The sequence below is a fragment of the Palaemon carinicauda genome, chromosome 42 (genome assembly GCF_036898095.1).
Source record: "Palaemon carinicauda isolate YSFRI2023 chromosome 42, ASM3689809v2, whole genome shotgun sequence".
NCBI lineage: Eukaryota > Metazoa > Arthropoda > Malacostraca > Decapoda > Palaemonidae > Palaemon > Palaemon carinicauda.
This window is the reverse complement of record NC_090766.1, coordinates 25,865,212-25,887,714: the sequence shown is the minus strand read 5'-3', so window position 1 is coordinate 25,887,714 and position 22,503 is coordinate 25,865,212. Positions and strand designations below refer to the sequence as shown.

Genomic DNA, 22,503 nt, shown 5'->3' with positions numbered 1-22,503 from the left:
AACAGGATACAGTACAGTGTACGTAGAGTATAACTAAATATTTTTCATATAAAGCAGTACTAAATCTAATTCATTCACAATACTATACATGTAAAACATTAAGATACACAAAACACGAAATGGCAGACTAAATGGAAACAAGCTAAGACCTACATAGGCTACATTAACTATGAGAATAGTGAATGATATCGCATGGTCTTCATGAGGTGTTTACTTCAAATACTTTTCTATGCTTCATAGCTTACCTCCTCAACTGTGAGTGGCAAAACGACCCGGCTGGAAAAGAAAAATCACAGAGGTAAATCTTAGTCTATAGAAAACAATGTTTTCCAGTTAAACTTCAAACTAAAAAAACTTCTAACTTCCTTTCATAGCAGAATATACATGACTATTCTTAACCCTTTTACCCCCAGGCTATTTGGAAATTTCCAACCCTTAACCCCCAAGGGATTATTTTTTTCCCAGCACATTTTGCAGTATATTTTTTTTAAAATGTTATTTTGATAATAAAATAAATTTTTGAATATACTTACCCGGTGAATATATAGCTGCAACTCTGTTGCTCGACAGACAAACTCTACGGAAAAAACTCGCCAGCGATCGCTACACAGGTTGCGGGTGTGCCCAACAGCGCCATCTGTCGACCAGATACCCAACTCTTATGTAAACAAAGACTCAATTTTCTCCTCGTCCCACTGCGTCTCTATTGGGGAGGAAGGGAGGGTCATTTAATTTATATATTCACCGGGTAAGTATATTCAAAAATTTATTTTATAATTAAAATATCATTTTTAAATATTTAACTTAGCCGGTGAATATATAGCTGATTCACACCCAGGATGGTGGGTAGAGACCAGTAATATATGTTTACATTTTATGAGCTAAGAGTTTTTTATTTCATTTTAGAAGTTATCAGAATAACAAAAAAAAAATAAATAGGTACCTGGTAAGGAAGTCGACTTGAACAATTACTCTGCCTTTTAAGTACGTCTTCCTTACGGAGCCTCGCGATCCTCTTAGGATGCTGATCGACCCCTAGGAGCTGAAGTATCAAGGGTTGCAACCCATACAACAGGACCTCATCAAACCCCTAATCTAGGCGCTCTCAAGAAATGACTTTGACCACCCGCCAAATCAACCAGGATGCGAAAGGCTTCTTAGCCTTCCGGACAACCCATAAAAAAACAACATTTCAAGAGACAGATTAAAAGGATAAGGAATTAGGGAATTGTAGTGGTTGAGCCCTCACCCACTACTGCACTCGCTGTTACGAATGGTCCCAGTGTGTAGCAGTTCTCGTAAAGAGACTGGACATCTTTCAAGTAAAATGACGCGAACACTGACTTGCTTCTCCACTAGGTTGCGTCCATTATGCTTTGCAGAGATATATTTTGCTTAAAGGCCACGGAAGTTGTTACAGCTCTAACTTCGTGCGTCTTCACCTTAAGCAAAGTTCGGTCTTCCTCACTCAGATGTGAATGAGCTTCTCGTATTAACAATCTGATAAAGTCTGACCAAGCATTCTTTGACATAGGCAAGGATGGTTTCTTAACTGAACACCATAAAGCTTCAGATTGGCCTCGTAAAGGTTTAGTACGGTTTAAATAGAACTTAAGAACTCTAACAGGGCATAAGACTCTTTCTAGTTCATTGCCTACGATCTCCGATAAGCTGGGAATATCGAAAGATTTAGGCCAAGGCCGAGAAGGCAGCTCATTTTTGGCTAGAAAACCAAGTTGCAGCGAACAAGTGGCTTTTTCCGACAAAAATCCGATGTTCTTGCTGAAGGCATGAATCTCACTGACTCTTTTAGCCGAGGCTAAGCATACCAGGAAAAGAGTCTTAAGAGTGAGATCTTTCAGGGAGGCTGATTGTAACGGCTCCAACCTGTCTGACATGAGGAATCTTAGTACCACGTCTAAATTCCATCCAGGGGTAGCCAAACGACGCTCCTTGGTGGTCTCAAAAGACTTAAGGAGGTCTTGCAGATCTTTATGTTTGGAAAGATCTAAGCCTCTATGCCGGAAGACCGATGCCAACATGCTTCTGTAGCCCTTGATAGTGGGAGCTGAAAGGGATCGTCCTTTTCTCAGGTATAAGAGAAAATCAGCTATTTGAGCTACAGAGGTACTGGTCGAGGATACAGAAACTGACTTGCACCAGTCTCGGAAGACTTCCCACTTCGATTGGTAGACTCTAATGGAAGACGCTCTCCTTGCTCTAGCAATCGCACTGGCTGCTTCCTTCGAAAAGCCTCTAGCTCTCGAGAGTCTTTCGATAGTCTGAAGGCAGTCAGACGAAGAGCGTGGAGGCTTTGGAGTACCTTCTTTACGTGTGGCTGACGTAGAAGGTCTACCCTTAGAGGAAGACTTCTGGGAACGTCTACTAACCATCGAAGTATCTCGGTGAACCATTCTCTCGCGGGCCAGAGGGAAGCAACTAACGTCAACCTTGTCCCTTCGTGAGAGGCGAACTTCTGCAGTACCTTGTTGACAATCTTGAACGGTGGGAATGCGTAGAGATCCAGATGTGACCAATCTAGGAGGAAAGCATCTATATGTATTGCTGCTGGGTCCGGGACTGGAGAGCAATAGATAGGAAGCCTCTTGGTCAGCGAGGTTGCAAAGAGATCTATGGATGGTTTACCCCAAGTGGCCCAAAATCTCTTGCACACATCCTTGTGGAGGGTCCATTCGGTTGGAATTACTTGCCCTTTCCGACTGAGACAATCTGCTATGACGTTCAAGTCGCCTTGGATGAACCTCGTTACTAGGGAGATGTCTTGACCTTTTGACCAGATGAGCAGGTCCCTTGCGATCTCGTACAACGTCAGTGAGTGGGTACCTCCTTGTTTGGAGATGTACGCCAAGGCCGTGGTGTTGTCCGAGTTAACTTCCACCACTTTGCCTCGAAGGAGAGACTTGAAGCTTTTCAAGGCCAGATGTACTGCCAACAGCTCCTTGCAGTTGATATGCATGCTCCTCTGACTCGAGTTCCACAGTCCTGAGCATTCCCGACCGTCTAGTGTCGCGCCCCAGCCCACGTCCGATGCGTCCGAGAAGAGAACGCGGTTGGGAGTCTGAACAGCCAGGGGAAGACCCTCTCTTAGGTTGATATTGTCCTTCCACCAAGTCAGACAAGACTTTATCTTTTCGGAAACCGGGATCGAGACCGCTTCTAGCGTCTTGTCCTTTTTCCAGTGAAAAGCTAGATGGTATTGAAGAGGACGGAGGTGTAGTCTTCCTAGTGACACAAATTGTTCCACGGATGACAGCGTCCCTACCAGACTCATCCACAGCCTGACTGAGCAGCGTTCCTTCTTCAGCATCTTCTGGATGGATAGCAGGGCTTGATCTATTCTGGGGGCTGATCGTCTTGTTGTTCAGCAACGTCCTCATCAGAGGGTTCCTCATCCGAAAACTGATGAGGAAACGGCAACGGAGTGGGCAACGTCTGGCTCGCTGAGTCCGGTCGCACTGGTGCATGCGTGACGGAGCCGGACGCAACATCATGGAACTGCTGCACATTCTGTGAACTGTCAACAACCATGGGTGCGCGAGGAAGCACAGCGTCAACCCGAGACTGTCTAGACCGTCTGGGTTGTGCAGTCAACACCCAACCGGGTTGCTGAGGTTGACGCACTGCGTCAAAACAAGTCACCTCTGCTGGTTGTTGAACGTCCTGAACGTCAACAACCACCTCCGAGCGTCGCTTAACGTCAACGTGCGGCTGGCAACCCACACTGGGTCGCATCAGTGGAGGAACCACCTCAACTGGCAGACGCGAGAAGGTTACCTCAGCGTCAACAGGGCGCACAACCGACCGGTTGGAAGGTTGTTGGCCAGAAGGTTCGGCAGCAACCTTCTCCGCATTAAAGTCCTCTACCAAGGACGCAAGCTTGGACTGCATGTCTTGCAGCAAAGCCCATTTAGGGTCTACTGGAGCAGGTGCGGCAACAGACGGGGTTAGCGACTGAGGCGGTACCGCTTTCCATCCCTGAAAGCCTTGTTTATGCATGACATAATTGTACAGCAAAACTTCAAAGGCTCGAAAACAGCTGTGAAGTTGACCTGTAAAAAACTTGGAGCGTCTCCTGGCCAGGCGCCAGGGAGAGTCTACGAGATTTGAGAAGTCTATCTGGGCAGAGGCATGAACTCCCAAGCCGAGAACTTCTCTCGTGTCATATCAGACTCTCGCTCTATAAGCCAGTTTAAAAGAAGGGAAAGCAAAGGCTGTATCCCCCAAACTCCTCCTGGTGATAAACCAGTCGCCTAGCCAACGTAAAGCTCTCTAGGAGAGCGAGAGAGCACTAGCTTAAAAAACAACGGCTTCGAAGTAGCTAGGCCTAGTGTAAGCTCTGACGTTTAGGCGAACGAGGAGCAGCAGTTACAAAAAGATCCGGACAAAGATCCTTAAAAAAAATCATCATGATTTAATTAAAGTCCATAGGGGGCTAAGCAGCTTTAGGCTCCTCTCCATCTGACAGAGTCCTCAAGGGAATATCAGTAGGAGGGGGAACAGCAACTTCCTCATCTACAGGAACCTTGTCCGATAAAAGCTGAGTCTCAAGCAAGGGAGAGACCTACCGTGGTGGCAATGCTTTACAAGCAGAGTCCACACTCACTGGTGCATTAGTAGCGGACCAGAACGCAACGTCATGTAACTGCTTGACAGTCTGTGAACTGTCAACAACTGAACTGTCAACCACAACAGGTGCGTGAGGACGCACAGCGTCCACTCGAGACTGCTTTGACTGCCTAGACTGAGCAGTCAAAACAACTCTAGAATGCGGAGGTTGACGCACAGCGTCAAAACAAGTCAACTCCGATTGTTAGCGAACGTCTTGAACGTCAACAGGAGCATCAGCAAGTGGCCTAACGTCCAAATGCGGCTGAAAATCCACACGAGACCGCATCGAGTGTGGTTCTAAACAACCTGACTGACGTGACTTAGCTACGCCAACGTCAACAGGAAGCACAAAGGAACGTTAGGTTGGCTGAAAGCCAGGATATCGATGAGATAAACGGCTAGACTCAACGGACAAATCGGCAGAATAGTCTTCCATAAGGGAGGCAAGCATATTCTGCATGACTTGCCATACAACCCATTAAGGATCAACGGAAATGGTTGTGGTAAGAGACGAGGGTAACGTCTGTGACCGCAACACTTTGCCAACAAAAAAAGACTCTCGGAGTCTGTGTTACGCTTTTGTTAGGCGGCGAGCAGTTATTCGATGACTGCATAGGGTCAGAGCTGTCCTAATGGCTGTAACCAGGACGCTGGACCTGTCCTGAAAGGACTGACTTTCGCTTAAGGGCTTCGAAACCTTGTGACAGGTTTCTTATGCGAAAAGCCTTCGGATGACGAGGAGAAAAAAAACGTCTCTCGTCTTATGGTAGGGGAGATCTTGGTAAGATACACCCGATACCATAGAGGGAAACGTCTGTTCGTTGATCAAGGCCTCTCGAACCCATAAGTCGTTCGACATTACTTCTCCCCTGGGCTTGGGATCTTGCAAGAGGTCCCGGACTAGGTGAACGACAGGCACGAACAGACGAACCCTCGGACGCAACACTGTAACACTTTGCGCATATCACTTTATCACTTCGATTTTCTGTTTTGCACTTATTTCACTGAAATCGAAACTTTTACTGATTTCTACCTGAAACACGCAATTCTACCCTTCATTAAAAGGTAGTAATTGCGAAATCAGTCGTATAATGCAAGCTCATTAATACCAGCAAAAAACAGAAAACATATTTTAAGATAAAAAATTCAGTGGCTGGGAAAGAGACTAAACACTAGTTCATATAAACTACGTTTTCAATCTCTCACCGCACATAGCCTGGGGACGAGAATAAAAAACTAAAAACGTTTTATCCTTCCTCCCTGTACAGAGACTAGGGACGAGAGTAACACGAGAACAACGTTACCCGCTTGAACGGAACGTTTTCTCTCCTCTCTCTCCCTCCGTCTCTATCTCTCTCTCTCTTTCTCTCTTGATTTCGCACCTAAGAGAAGAGCCCAATTATATTTCGTCAAAAAAACATGTTATTTGACTAAAGGAAAAAACTGAAAGGTTTTTCAAATAAAAAGTTCCTTTAAAATAGAATTTAAAACATTTAAGCTAAGAAAGAATGAACAAAACGTCAGAATCGATTTACTCTTACTGCAAAGTGAAACCGTGATACACTCTCTCTCTATCGTAACGATAGAGCGCATGTTGAACGTCCTGAACGTCAACAACTGCGTAGCATAAATAAACTAAACGTTAGTTCATCTTTGAAAACAGTACGAAGACTATCAAAGAAATTCTTTCATAAAATATTACATTTAAAAAGTTTTAAATCCTTAGCTCTTTAAAAGCTATTTACGATATAAAGGGCTCAACGTTGATTAACTTCGGTTTCCAAGTTAGGACCGCCTACTCTCAGGAAAGGTCGCATATAAACAAAACATTAAAATTTATTTTTATTGTTTATAATAAATGGAAAGTTAATCGAAGAGGCCTAATAAAGGCGGAGAGATATAAAATATATAGAGGAAAATCTATAAATAATTTATAACGTGATAAGAAAATTACTAAAAGCCTAAACACACTTCCGTCTAAGGGAAGGATCGGCCATTTAAAAGTGAAAGAAAGTCCATACTCTCTTTATCACCATAATTAAATCTATCCAAAACGAGTTCAAGATTTAAGATGAAGATAAAACACCTGCATTGCGAAAGCTCAAAACCAGAATATAGTACTTCACCAATATGATGTGAAAAACTCCAGTTTAGCAACAGCGAGTAAAGTACGTCTTGTCGACACGTCGACAGAGAGAAAATTGAGTCTTTGTTTACATAAGAGCTGGGTATCTGGTCGACAGATGGCGCTGTTGGGCACACCCGCAACCTGTGTAGCGATCGCTGGCGAGTTTTTTCCGTAGAGTTTGTCTGTCGAGCAACAGAGTTGCAGCTATATATTCACCGGCTAAGTTAAATATCTAAAAATCACAGAGGTAAATCTTAGTCTATAGAAAACAATGTTTTCCAGTTACACTTCAAACTAAAAAAATTTCTAACTTCCTTTCATAGCAGAATATACATGACTATTCTTAATTTCAAATTTTTATTAACCTTTTAACCCCCAGGCTATTTGGAAATTTCCAACCCTTAACCCCCAGGGGGTTATTCTTTCCCCAGCACATTTTGCAGTATATATTTTTTAAATTGCTCTAACAGCCTTAATTTTTGTCATAGAGAGGTCAGGTTGGTCTCATTCTCTTGGAAAATGCCTGAATTTCTCAAAAAATTATCAAAAATATGAAAAACAAAAATTTTTATAACATTTTTTTGCAAGGACGTACTGGTACGTCCATGGGGATCAAGGGATGAGTTTTGTGAAACATGTTATTTTCATTAGTAAAATAAATTTTTGAATATACTTACCCGATAATCATGTAGCTGTCAACTCTGTTGCCCGACAGAATTCTATGGAGGGATACGCCAGCTATCACAATACTAGAAGGGGGTGTTCTTACCAGCGCCACCTGTGGCCAGGTACTCAAGTACTTCTTGTTGACACCTCCTCAATTATTCCTCGGTCCCACTGGTTCTCTATGGGGAGGAAGGGAGGGTCAATTAAATCATGATTATCGGGTAAGTATATTCAAAAATTTATTTTACTAATGAAAATAACATTTTTCAATATTAAACTTACCCGATAATCATGTAGCTGATTCACACCCAGGGGGGTGGGTGAAAACCAGTGTACAAGATTAAAGGATAGCTAAGTATCCCATATTTCATATAACAGTTATCTCAAATAACAATGAAATAATAAGTACCTGGTAAGGAAGTCGAATTGAACCGTTACTCTGTCTCTTTTTTAAGTTCGTCTTCCTTACTGAGCGCAGCGTTCCTCTTGGAGGCTGAATCAACCCAAAGGTGCTAAAGTATACAGGGCTGCAACCCATACTAAAGGACCTCATCACAACCTTTAACCTCGGCGCTTCTCAAGAAAGAATTGACCACCCGCCAAATCAACAAGGATGTGGAAGGCTTCTTAGCCGACCGAACAACCCATAAAAAGTATTCAAGAGAAAGGTTAAAAAGTTATGGAATTATGGGAATGTAGTGGCTGAGCCCTCGCCTACTACTGCATTCGTTGCTACGAATGGACCCAGGGTGTAGCAGTACTCGTAAAGAGACTGGACATCTTTGAGATAGAATGATGCGAACACTGACTTGCTTCTCCAATAGGTTGCATCCATAACACTCTGCAGAGAACGGTTCTGTTTGAAGGCCACTGAAGTAGCCACAGCTCTCACTTCATGTGTCCTTACCTTCAGCAAAGCAAGGTCTTCTTCCTTCAGATGAGAATTTGCTTCTCTAATCAGAAGCCTGATGTAGTAAGAAACTGAGTTCTTAGACATTGGTAGAGAAGGCTTCTTGATAGCACACCATAAGGCTTCTGATTGTCCTCGTAATGGTTTTGACCTTCTTAAATAGTACTTAAGAGCTCTAACAGGGCAAAGTACTCTCTCTAGTTCGTTCCCCACCATGTTGGACAGGCTTGGGATCTCGAACGACTTAGGGCAAGGACGGGAAGGAAGCTCGTTCTAGCCAAAAAAACCGAGCCGCAAGGAACATGTAGCCGTTTCAGATGTGAAACCTATGTTCCTGCTGAAGGCGTGGATCTCACTTACTCTTTTACCTGTTGCTAAGCACACGAGGAAAAGAGTTTCTAATGTGAGGTCCTTAAAAGAGGCTGATTGGAACGGTTCAAATCCTGATGACATTAGGAACCTTAGGACCACGTCTAGATTCCAGCCTGGAGTGGACAACCGACGTTCCTTTGAGGTCTCAAAAGACCTAAGGAGGTCCTGTAGATCTTTGTTGGAGGAAAGATCCAAGCCTCTGTGGCGGAAAACCGCTGCCAACATACTTCTGTAACCCTTGATCGTAGGAGCTGATAGGGATTTTACGTTCCTTAGATGTAACAGGAAGTCAGCAATCTGGGTTACAGTGGTACTGGTTGAGGAAAACTGCATTGGCCTTGCACCAGCTTCGGAAGACTTCCCATTAAGACTGATAGACTCTGAGAGTGGATGTCGTCCTTGCTCTGGCAATCGTTCTGGCTGCCTCCTTCGAAAAGCCTCTAGTTCTTGAGAGACTTTCGATAGTCTGAAGGCAGTCAGACGAAGAGCGTGGAGGTTTGGGTGTACCTTCTTTACGTGAGGTTGACGCAGAAGGTCCACTCTAGGAGGAAGAGTCCTGGGAACGTCGACCAGCCATTGCAGTACCTCGGTGAACCCTTCTCTCGCGGGTCAGAGGGGAGCAACCAACGTCAACCGTGTCCCTTTGTGAGAGGCGAACTTCTGAAGTACCCTGTTGACAATCTTGAACGGCGGGAATGCATACAGGTTGAGATGGGACCAATCCAGCAGAAAGGCATCCACGCGAACTGCTGCTGGGTCTGGAATTGGAGAACAATACAAGAGGAGCTTCTTGGTCATCGAGGTAGCGAATAGAACTATGGTTGGCAGACCCCACAGGGCCCAAAGTCTGCTGCAAACATTCTTGTGAAGGGTCCACTCTGTGGGGAAGACCTGACCCTTACGGCTGAGGCGATCTGCCATGACATTCATATCGCCCTGAATGAGCCTCGTTACCAGCGTGAGCTTTCGATCTTTGACCAAATGAGGAGGTCCCTTGCGATCTTGAACAACTTCCTCGAATGAGTCCCTCTCTGCTTGGAGATGAAAGCCAAGGCTGTGGTGTAGTCGGAGTTCACCTCCACCACCTTGTTAAGCTGGAGGGACTTGAAGTTTATCAAGGCCAGATGAACTGCCAACAACTCCTTGCAATAGATGTGAAGTGTCCTTTGCTCCTGATTCCATGTTCCCGAGCATTCCTGTCCGTCCAGTGTCGCACCCCAGCCCGTGTCCGATGCGTCCGAGAAGAGACGGTGGTCGGGGGTCTGAACAGCCAAAGGTAGACCTTCCTTGAGAAGAATGCTGTTCTTCCACCACGTTAGAGTAGACCTCATCTCTTCGGAAACAGGAACTGAGCCCGTCTCTAGCGTCATGTCCTTTATCCAGTGAGCAGCTAGATGATACTGAAGGGGGAGGAGGTGGAGTCTCCCTAACTCGATGAACAGGGCCAGCGATGAAAGTGTCCCTGTTAGACTCATCCCTTGCCTGACTAAGCATCGGTTCCTTCTCAGCATGCTCTGGATGCATTCTAGGGCTTGGAAGATCCTTGGGGCCGACGGACAAGTCCGAAAAGCTCGACTCTGAAGATCCATACCCAAGGAAACAATGGTCTGGGATGGAACGAGCTGAGACTCCTCAAAATTGACCAGGAGGCCCAGTTCCTTGGTCAGATCCATAGTCCATTTGAAAATCTCCAGACAGCGACGACTTGTGGGAGCTCTTAAAAGCCAGTCGTCTGACGGAGCCGGACACAAGATCATGATACTGCTGCACAGTCTGTAAACTGACAATCATGGGCAAGCGAGGAAGTACAGTGACAACCCGAATCTGTCTAGACTATCTGGGTCGTACAGACAACTCCTTAACGGGTTGCTGAGGTTGCCGCACTGCGTCACAACAAGTCCCTTCTGTTGGTTGTTGAACGTCTTCCCCGTGACACATTGACTCCGTAAACAAAAATCCTCTAACAAGGACTAAGCTTGGACTGCATGTCATGCAACACAGCTCAAGGTCTATGGGAGCAGGTGTGGTAACAGACGGGATTAGCGGCTGAAGTGGAACCATTACCTTCCCTGTAAGCATGTTATGCTTAAATAAAAGTCCATAAGAGGTTATGCAGCTAAAGGCTCCCTCCAAATGACAGAGTCCTCAAGGGAATATCAGAAGGAGGGAGAAAAGAACTTTCTCATCTACAGGGACCTTATCCTAGAAAAGCTAAGTTCTCTGAGTGAGGGTTCACTGGTGCAAAAGCAGCAGACTAGAAGGCAACGTTATGAAACTGCTTGACAGTCTAGTGAGTTGGCAACAACCCAAGATATGTTGAGAAGCATGCGGTAAGGTATGCAGAGCATGATGAATGCAGAGTATGCTGAATGCAGAGCATGCTGTAAGTAGAGCATGTTGTATGCAGAGCATGCTGAATGCAGAGCATGCTGTATGCAGAGCATGTTGTATGCAGAGCATGCTGAATGCAGAGCATGCTGAATGCTGAGCATGTAGTAAGCAGAGCCTGCTGTAAGCAGAGCCTGCTGTAAGGAAAGCAGAGCGTGTGCATGGCGTTTAACATTTCTCAGAAATTCCATGACCAGTGCTAGAGTGCTTTATGCATGCTTGCATGGGGTTTAAAAATCAACATAATGTTTACCTTACATTCATAACTCATGATTCATATTTTTGCCATGGTTTGAAAATGGAGGTAAGGTATGCTGAACAGCAGAGTCAGAACGAGCTGGAACAACAACAGTGGAAGGTGCAGAAAGTTCCTGTTCCTGTGGTATGAGTGGAGCGTGAAGAGACCGAGGTTGCGCAGAACAAGGTAAAGTTCCCGCAAGCAGAGGTGTCTGAGGCGCAGGATCAGGGTGCACGGGTTGAGCTCGGTGCAGCAGCTGAGGAGACTGACTCACAGGTGGAAGAGGTTGTACCTCCACCGAGAGTTGCACCACCGGTGGAGCAGCCAGGGGAGGAGGAGGAAGAGTGGGGTAATCCTCCTGATCCCAAACCGAAGGTTGCCTTAAAGAAGGCTGAGGCTGAACAACACTGGGAACAGCGAACACAGAAAGAGGTTCAACATCGTACGCCTGGCAGATGGAGCTGCGACTGGGTGCAGCGAGTGCAGGCGGGAAGAGCACAGGCTGAACGGGTGCAGGGGAGGTGCAACACTCTCAGCCCGACACTCACACAACAGGTCCGAAAGCTGTGCTTGCATGGACTGTAGTAGAGTCCACAACATCGTACGCCTGGCAGATGGTGCTGCGCCTGGGTGCAGCGAGTGCAGGCGGGTTGAGCACAGGCTGAAAGGGTGCAGGTGGAGGTGCAACACTCTCAGCCCGACACTCACGCAACAGGTCCGAAAGCTGTGCTTGCATGGACTGTAGTAGAGTCCACAACATCGTACGCCTGGCAGATGGTGTTGCGACTGGGTGCAGCGAGTGCAGGCGGGTGCAGCACAGGCTGAACGGGTGCAGCCGGTTGGTGCACCACCGGTGCAGGCGGGTGCAGCACAGGCTGAACGGGTGCAGGCGGTTGGTGCACCACCGGTGCAGGAGGAGGAGGAGGTGCAACACTCTCAGCACGACACTCACGCATCAGGTCCGAAAGCTGTGCTTGCATGGACTGTAGTAGAGTCCACAACATCGTACGCCTGGCAGGTGGTACTGCGATCAGGCGGAGCGAGCATAGGGGGGGGGGGAGTGTAGGAGCACTCTCAGCCCGACAAACTGATGACTGAGGAGAGTCAGAGCTAACCCAATGACTGCATCCGGGTTGTTGAACTTTACTTCGTACGTCTGGCATAGGTCTGGACTTTACGTTTAAGAAGTCTTGAGACCTGAGACCAGCGTAACTCTGCCTTTATTTTCTCCTCTAAATCTCTTCTGCAGACGAGCAAAATAAGGGCTCAATCGTCTGCGGGTGGGAGTGACGGTCTCGGTAAGACACGCCCACAACCACCGAGGATACTTCTGTGCGCCGATCAAGGCCTGCCGAACCCTTATGCCCTTCGACATTGCTTCTCCCCTGGGCTTGGGAGCTTGCAAGAGGTCCCGGACTGGGAGGACGACTGGCGCGCACAAAAGTACCCTCACGCACTAATCACTTATCACTTTGATTTCTGTTTGCACTTATTTCACTGAACTCGAAACTTTAAGTGGTTTGTACCTGAAACACGCAATTCTATCCTTCTCAAAAGTTAGTAATTGCGAAAACAGAATTACAATGTAACAGAAAAATCTAATGAAAGAAAATTCAGTGGCTGGAAAGAGACTAAACACTAGATCACTCTAGAAACGTTTAGTTTCTTCCCCTAAAGAGACTAGGGATAAGAGCAAAACGATAACGACGTTACTCGTACGCCTGGCAGGCTTGAGGGAAACGTTTATCCTCTTTCTCCCTCCGTCTCTATCTCTCTCTCTCTCTCTCTCTCTCTCTCTTGACTTAGAACCTGAGAGAAGAGCCCAATCATATATATCGTTAAAACATATTATTGTTAAAGGAAAAAACTGAAATATTTCCCAAAAGGAAAAGTTCCTTTATTAGGATCAAAACCATTAAGTTAAGAAAGAATGAACAAAACGCTAGACACGGTTACTCTTACTGCAATGTGAAACCGTGAACATTCTTTCTCTATCGTAACGATAGAGTGCAAGTTGAAACGTTCTGAACGTCAACAACTGCCGAGACAAACAAAACGTTAGTTCAACTTTGAAAAAGTACGAGACTATCAAAGAAATTCTTTCAAAGACATTAAAATAGCATAATATGTTAACAGGTAAAACCGAAATGACGGGCTCACGATAATTAACTTCGGTACCAAGAAAAGACCGCCTACTATTAGGAAGGTCGAATATAAACAAATATAAAAATTAATTTTAATAAGTTTATAATAAAAGGAAGTTAATCGAAGAGGCCTATAAGAGGCGGAGAGATATAAAATAAATCTATAACTTTTGTTAAGCAAAATTAAGAAAGAGAGTCTATACTCTCTTAGACACCAACACTTCCGTCTAAGGGAAGGGTCGGCCATTGAAAGGTGAACGAGAGTTCATACTCTCTTCGTCACCAAAATTAATCAAATTAATTCCAAAAGCTAACTAAGCTAAAATAGAAGTTTCCAGTAAAGCGACAGCCGAAATCAAAGAGAAATACTTCACCAAAGTCGTGAAAATACTCCAAGAACATAAGCGTATCCCAGAACGTCTTGTCAGAAGCACGACAGAGGAATAATTGAGGAGGTGTCAACAAGAAGTACTTGAGTACCTGGCCACAGGTGGCGCTGGTAAGAACACCCCCTTCTAGTATTGTGATAGCTGGCGTATCCCTCCATAGAATTCTGTCGGGCAACAGAGTTGACAGCTACATGATTATCGGGTAAGTTTAATATTGAAAAATACCAGTACATCCTTTGGGGGTAAAAGGGTTAAAAAAGTAATACTCCCTAAAACTAATATACAATACTCAAATACTGTAAGAAACTACCGAATACATTGATCATTTTCTAGGACAACAAATAATTTGAACAGTACTATCAAAATTCCGGAGGCAATCTTACGCAGGGTATTCTAGAAGTCTCGCCTTTCACCAAAGAACATCATAAAAAATAATTATGGCAATTTACTACTAACTATCAACGTCACTATTCTACCCCTAAATAAATCTTAATAAAATTGTGTATAGCAAATACTGTATTGCATTTTATTCTTTATCCATATACAGTACAATAGATCTTTTCTTAAACAACACTTATTCTGTACATATAAACATACCATGATACTATAATATGAAAAAGTATGTCATTTGGAATCTGAATCTCAAAAAAAAAACTGACACCAAATTTAAAAATTATTTACTTAGCGGAAAAATGTAGAACCTGTTCCTACTCCCAAGATGTGATACAGCATAAATCTAAACTAAAAACTTTTTACAAGTACAGTACTGTACCCTTAATGCTATCATGTTCAATATACAGGCAAATGACTCAGCATATCTCCTTTCATAAACTATTAAATGTCCAAAATATCAAGTCATGGACCTAGTCTCTCTCTCCCCCTCTCTCATGATGCTTTAACTAGGTTATGATTTCAACTACGTTTACATATATATATAAAAAAAAAATATTCATGTACATATATTTGTAATAAATTTTTATTATATAAACTGTATATGATGATATTTATACAGTATTGTCAGATCTCACCATTCACCAGTTTGTTATTCTTGAATTCAATTATTTACGGGGCAGCCCTGAAATTCTTTAAAGCAATATTTATGGATATTCATTCACAAGGATGTAACATCCAATACAGAACAGGCTTTAATAGCAGACAAAAGCCCATTACAGTATAACACTAGAGGTTGAAAATTCACTTATATAACCAGACCATTCTCAACTTACCATCCCTTGTTATATAACCAAGTTTGCTGTGGTCTATTTGTTCACATATAACTCAATGCTTTTATGTCTTTTCAGTCAAGGTGCATTGAAACTTACATAATTTAGAGTGCACTTTAACTGAAATGACCAAAAAATACAATTATAAAGACCAAATACAGCACAGGATATGGTACCAAGTAATATATTTGGGGAGAGTAAGTTGAGGCATACTTTTACATAAAAGAATTTTGAAGTAATTGTGTAATTATAGATTTTGGTTGCTTCTATATGATGCTATACAACTATGATTTTTGTTGTTTCTCTCAAGGTTGAATGAATATTTTGAAGTTTTCTTGCATCCTGACATCGAAGGTCATTGACGCCTCTCAAGCTTGAGATCCACAAGTTTTCTCTAGTTATACAGTGTCAGGAATACAGTAGGGGTTTAGAAGTTTCATTACGAATGTAATCATTTAGTTTCTCAGCATATGATTTAATCTCTGTTACTATCTAAACCCTACCAAAGTTAAGGTTTGACTATACTGCATATTTCTTATGCAAAACTTGATACAGAGGGGAAGAGCTGAGCTACATTGATATGCCCACAGAAATTTTTTACAAAAAAAAAATTGAGATGAAATGTAAAAGATGTTGCAATCAATGGTATAGAATCACAAATTATTTTGAGTAACTTGTATTTCTCCTAACTATACAAGCCCGAGTCCTTTATACAATACAAGAGAACAATAAGAGCAAAGTTGGGAATACGGCAATTAAAAACTTATAACAAGGTTATACAGTAACGACAAAGAGGTAGTTACCCGACAGATGGGGAGAAGCGAATGTCCCCACCTGGTTCACTGTCAACTCGCTTAGATAGCATCTGGGACTGATACGGGGTTGGTGGAAAAGTATGTGCAAAGGACTCAGGTTCGTATAGTTAAGAAAAATACAAAATACTTTTTAAAATTTGTCACTTGTTCCTACACAAAAACGCAAATCATCGTCTTTTACATAGGAGACTCATCCATAGCCAGGAAAAATTCCCCTTTCCATATGGCTGAAAAACTTAACCCAGGATACTTAGAACCTCTGCACCTGGGATACTGAACGAGTTAACGATCCTACCACCACATATACTAGTGGTTTAGTAATAATGTATCAGAGTCCACATCTCTGCTTTAAAGGTTGTTACACTACGCCTAACATCCGTGTATTGTACACATGTATGGCATACATGTGTGATGTATCTGCTCGAATCATGTTGTATGCTTGGGTACGTCACACTCCTCCTAGTAAGGAGTGTGGGAAAATGACTTATGTACCCGAGTACAGAGCAGCCACAAGGTGAATGGACCCTACCTGCATCGAGATTGAGTCCAGCTGGCAAGGTCTTTAAAGCTGTACCTCACAAGAGGGGAAGACTGAAGGAGAAAGAAAAGGCCAGTCAACCTTTCCTTTCACCCAAAAATCATACGTTTTCCCCCAATCCGTTGACCCTCCAGATAAACTTGAAGACTTGGCTAAAAGTCCAGTCCAATTTGCCCTCCTTAGTGTTCGAAAGTTTAGGTCCAGCCAGATATGGAAAACCCCTTCGGATTCTTCCAAGTCGTATAAGAATCCTCCCTCTCAGCGATCATCCTGGATTGATCTGGAGGGTGTCATTGTCGAAAATAATGTCCCTCCCCACTACTCTAGACAGAAGAAAGAGAAACCAAAGGAATGGAGGAAGAGACCCTAGAGGATTCTCTGGACTAAAAGAAAAATATACTTTGGTATCCTAGGATCTGTGAGGCCTAATGATTTGGGAACTGTTTTCCAGGCCTTGTTCTTCTTTAACCGGGAGGCGGCTGCCATGGGAGAAAGATGACTCGTGGGACCCTCACAGTCCTTTTGGATGTCCTTAGCCTGCTCTGGAAGTTCTCTCCTATTGTCCTATCTGGCCCTCATGAGTGGTGGAGAGTGGTATAAGTCGTATTCTATATGTGAGAGCCTATAGTTCTCAACTAGAGTAATTTCTCTAGGAGAGAGAAACAACCTGTGGGATCTTACATGACTGTCTCCTCTGGAAGTTGTAATCTGCACCCTATTTCTTATCTGGTTACTGGGGCACATGTTAATGCGAGCTAACTGCTTGTCCATGTCCTTAGGATAGAACTCTGGATCCAGCCGAGTCAATCTGGGTTTGGGTGCTGGAGATGCAATTGACGAAGGTTGCCAAATCAGCTTCAAAGACTCGCCTTCTGCGGGAAAGTAAAATTGTATAGACTTGTCCTCTAAAGGTGAGGGCTCTACAGACTGTCCCCTGGACAAGTGCCTGAAATGCTCCATCTTCAAAGTACCTGAAAGATGAACACCTAGCATGTTCTGAAAGAGATCTTGGCTTCTCAAAGTCAGAAATAGCAGAATAATCAGTCAAATAAACTTGTTCTGCCAGGCAAAGAGCACCTAGAATGCTCTGGAGAAGCACGTCTAGCGCGTTCAGGAATGACATGCCTAGAGTAATCTGATGTGATATGCCTAGCGTGTTCTGGGGTGAGGTTTCTTGTGGGTTCAGAGGAAAGGAATCTAGTGCAACCTGGGATGACAAGTCTACCGCATTCTACAGCTATGCACCTAGCGAATTCAGCAGGAGATGTCCTATGAAGACTTCTGGTGAGCACTTTGCGCATTCAGATATGTGTCTGGAAAAAGGAGATCCTATCTGGATGATCACTTGTTCAACGAGGCACACTGGGGTGAGGCCCGTCCAGAAGCTGAACTCGTAGATGAAAAAGCTACAGGAGAAGCGAGTCTGGAAGATGTTCGTGAAGAGATGGAGGCACCTCACTGAGAAGAACTCGCTGATGACATGCTTCTAGAACAGGTGCTGGAATCTCACTTAGAATGGGAAGAGGCGTGCTTGGAAGAGGCTCGCTTAGAGTGAGAAGCGAGCTGGGGTGAGCGGTGCAGGGGGGATGAGATGTCTCTAGGAGAGACACACTGAAGGGCTCACCTGGATGAAGCACATCTGGAAGAAAGGAAGCCATCTCTTGAAGAACCTGCAGAAGGTGGCGAGGAGTATGATTGCCTGCGAGAGGCTAACATATGATACCCCTCCAAAGGGGGATTTACGCAAGCGCTCAGAGTGTTCTGAAGGAGACCTCCTTGAAGAGAGAGGGTTATTCACTTGCTTGTCGCTTGCCTATCCTCTGTGCAGGAGAAAGGCGCTTTCCTCGGGCAAGCCACCGAGGAGACAAGTCTCCTACTGAAGGCTCCGAAGGGGCTGAAGAGATGACAGAAGACTTCTTAAGAGAATCCCGAGGGTTGACGTCCGCAGCCGCAAGAGCTTCCTGCTGGTGCCTTGCTGCGATAGCCTGCTGCAGCTTCACCTAGAAGGGCATCCTTGAAGCTCCAATGAAGACCACAGCAAACGCAATACACCCAAAACCTGAAATAAAGGAGACTCCCTGAGAAGGAGGTCCTACCACTTTTCTATAAGAAACGGAAGAACCCCTTTGCCATTGGCTTTGCCCTACTGTTAAAGGGCCCACTGTTGCCCAACTGGGCCCCCCAAGGGGACCAACAGAGAAGAGTTGGGCCTTCTTTGACTTCAAGGAAGACCCAGAAGGCAAAGACTACCTTTTCAATTTATTCTTTCTACTCCTCCCATACCTCTCCCACTGAGAGGATGGCTACTTCAGTCACCCGTCACACAGTGAAGATTGTAAACATGCATGTTCTCTGCATAAAGGGTATATCCAATGAGGATCAACTTCCAATGCACTCACAAAAATGCTGCAGATATTCAATGTCACTCCAGGGCATTTCCTCATTTCGCCAAGCATTACCGAAAACAACACTAACCCTCTTGAAGTCAAACCCATTGGAAAAGAGAAAACATATCTAAGTGAGACGCTTTTCTGCTATCGACAGGTATCTACCTCGTTATAAGTTTTTAATTGACGTATTCCCAAATTCGCTGTTATTTTTATCCTACGTAAAGGACGATGAGTCGTCTTTGTTTAGGAACAAATTAAGATTGCATCTCAATTATGAGAAGTCTATAATAAATGCAAGATTATTATTGACTTTGTGGGTAGTCCATCAACACCAATAAGACTTGTTATCTGTAAATTTAGATTGATGAATACAGAATGTACAGTAATTTAATTGGTTTTCCTTATATTGACCTGACAAGACCTATTATCCATGTAGAAAAGTGGTAATAGGTCGTCTTCCTCAATTATTCTAACAGGAAGCCGCTTTCATGTCTGATAAGCCAAAGGTATTTCTAGAATGGATTACAGCATCAGGTAATGGATATGCTGAAATGCACAACGGCATATTTTGTTGGACCACGTCATGTGTACTTTTTCTTGAAGTCTCACAAACAACAAGGAGGCCATAAAGTACAGTATTACAAGATACTATTTGCTGTATTGAAAGTCTTCTGTGTACAGTTATTGATAAGATACTACACAAGCTCATAATGCTGAACGTCCTACGTAGTTAGCAATTGGTTGCTTCATCCAAGCTTGGTTGCCTCATCCTGCCAAGTGTTTTAATGATGCAGAAAATCTATATATTAGAACTACTTGTTAAGGTAAGGATACAGTGTTGTAGACTGGGTAAGGTAAATTAACACAAGATTTTGAAGTTAAATAGTTTTGGTTAAACGGTAACCATCTAATACTTAGGTGACGTAAGCTAAGCCTCAAAACCAAGAGCTCCATATTAAGTGCTGTAAAGTCCGAAGTTAGGCTAATAGCCTGATCTGTAGTAGAGTAAACCAAATTTGGCAGAAAGAATTTTAATTCAAATCTAATGAGCCACAGCCCATGTTTTTAGAACCTGTTTGTAGTGAAAATCAATCATTTTGAAGTAAGGTGATATTTCTCTTCACCCAAAATCTAACAGCTTATAATCATAGGATACCAAAACTGTCTACAACATATAATAATGCACTTTAAAAAAGCCTATATTACCAGAGTTACAATGAAACCTCATATTCCTCTGCCTACCCAGGACAGTCAGTGTCCTAACTTGTAGAAAAGGCTTAGCCCCTGCAACCTCAATGGCAGTGAGCTAAAAGGTAAATCTTTTTGCATAGTATAGTACAATATTAGTTAGAAATTTGGAAGTGACAAACAGATATCTTCAAGACACTTTTCTTTGGAGTCTCATAGTCTACAGTCAGCAGCTACCAATAACCTAGATGAACATTGGATAAAAACTGCCTTTTATTCTTACCGTTCTATATTTGACTAAGTTTCGTTTTGATCTGCATCCCTGCCATGGGAAGCTTCTTGCCACAGTTCATAAAATTCCTGACAGGTGGTGCTTCGGTTCCGACTGATTTCCCCTTTTCAGTACTATAAGCACTAGCAGATATTGCCAATCTCCAGCGGTGATTACACCATCACTTGGCTTATTCTCGGCAAGCCTCCTTACTCCGTATCTACAAATGCTACCTCTGCCTCTAGCGATGACAAATTGAAACGGTTCTACTTTAATACTGTATTCATTTAGTGAAGAAATTTTCATTTCCCTTGTGGTTGGTTGGGATAGAAAGGGTGTAAATTTTCATAAGTTATAATTGAAAAACACTTTTTAAATCCGAAACAAACAAAATCACCACCTAACCTAACCTAACGGCCATAATCTTACCTACTAGGGGGGTTGCGCAAACCTGCAGCCCCCTTAAATTGCCATATCCTTAGCTTAACCTGAGACTAAGTCTCAACCCTGTGTTTGCCTCCCAAACGGCTTCACTCCTATCAGGCCAACGCTAAATCGTAATATTTCATAATTCGTAAACCTAGCTTTAAAATATCGTTTTTCAGACAAAAATAGATAACATTTTCACCATACAAAAAATTACTTGACATTTAATAATAAAGTTTTTGCTTGTCACAACCAAATACAGTACTGTACACACAACAAACAGTGTTACTGGCATGTCTATATGTTCTGACATGATGTTAATCAGCGGAAAAATATATTTTTCAAATTTTAACGTCAGGTCAAACTTGGAAGTAAGTCTCCAAAACAAGTTTCAAAAGGATAGCCAGTCAGGAAGTAAACATAAGGTTACAACTTGACTTTGGGTAAAACATGGACGCGGAGATCTAAGATAGGGGTAGGAGAAAGGCCACGCCCCCTCTGGTAGGAAAAGATACAAGTCCTAGGATAAATTAGGTTGCACCCTTTAAATATTTGAATTTTCAATTGTACCTTCTGGAATCTTAAATATATATTATTTGAAAAATATATAATTCTGCCAAATATTGCCATCAAAACCATTCAAAGTACCCATAAATACACCAGGATCACCTTATATTCTTGACATTAGGGATATTGTCCCACTCTGTAATTTGATCTAAATCTTTACCCATCTACCGTCTCAAATATCAAACCTTCCGTTTACCCTCGTACAAACTAGGCTGCTGTGTCCTAGTCGGCTAAATTGACCTGCGAATTCATATCCTTAAGCATAGCAAATAAAAATATCTCAACAAAGTATGGATAAATATACACCAAAGATATCCCTTATGAAAATATCAAAAGGTCTGTGCTAGGCTACAGAAAGAGCCTATCATATAGTAATCAGGCCTATAAAACGTCGACCCAATATTATATTCCCCATAGGTTTTAGAATGTAATTTACATTAGCTGCAGTAAAAGAAAAAAAATACGGTCACCCTAAGAGTAATCCATTAGTATATATGGGTACACAGGGCAGCCTAAATCAAGCCAAGCCTAAGCTATATAACCTGTTGCTGCCCACGCAAATCACCATAATGTTTAGTCAAGATTAAAATTCTCTTCCTTTCCATTAGATACAGTTTTCCATAAACTTGCCCTTGGCCTTATTTCAGTGCCACCCGACCGGGGGTCTTCCTTGGGCTGATAACACTAGGCTACCTATCGTGATTAAAGACACCCCAATTTCTCCCATTAAAATTTCACCCAATTTACTTCTCCTATTAACATAAATAAAAACATCCAAGAACCCATTTCAATTCTTTGCCCGAAATCTGGGGAATGGGACGGAAACCGCCGTTAAAATTTCGATTTAACTTACAATTCCTTGACGATCATTTCACCTAAGTTCTATACACACATGGGGTGTTTCTGACACTGATTATTACGTCACTACTGCAAAGTTCGAGCGACGGTCACCGCTACCCAAGAAGGTCGAGTCAGCTGGCGAACAAGATTATAATATAATGGCGGCGCAGAGCCATCTAGGGCCGGATGGATAAACTAAGAGTACATCATAGAAAACGAAATTTCAATGGTAACTAAAGTAGGTCAGTTTCTTACAGTTTCTTACAGTTGATGTTCTGGAAGAGGCTGTTAAGCCTGTACATCCAGTTCGGAATGATTTACTAGGTTGGTGATTGCACTGGTGGTGGTGGTGGTGGTGGTGGCGGTGGCTATATTATAAAT

At 43.2% G+C, this 22,503-nt stretch overlaps 1 protein-coding gene across 4 annotated transcripts in view; it reads right to left on the bottom strand.

Annotated features, from left to right (window-relative positions):
* The window catches only part of LOC137632780 (phosphatidylinositol transfer protein alpha isoform-like), a 68,802-nt gene extending 46,518 nt beyond the window's left edge, over positions 1-22,284 (bottom strand). For 2 of the 4 annotated variants that reach the window (XM_068364864.1, XM_068364862.1), the window contains exons 1-2: positions 22,136-22,284; positions 246-276 (exon numbers count right to left, since the gene is read on the bottom strand). In XM_068364864.1, the coding sequence (XP_068220965.1) occupies positions 246-276; positions 22,136-22,152 (48 nt within the window). In that variant the 5' untranslated portion in view covers positions 22,153-22,284. The remainder of the gene's footprint in view (positions 1-245; positions 277-22,135) is intronic. The other 2 variants (XM_068364861.1, XM_068364863.1) reach the window with 1 other exon arrangement.
* Between the last annotated feature and the right edge of the window lie 219 nt (positions 22,285-22,503).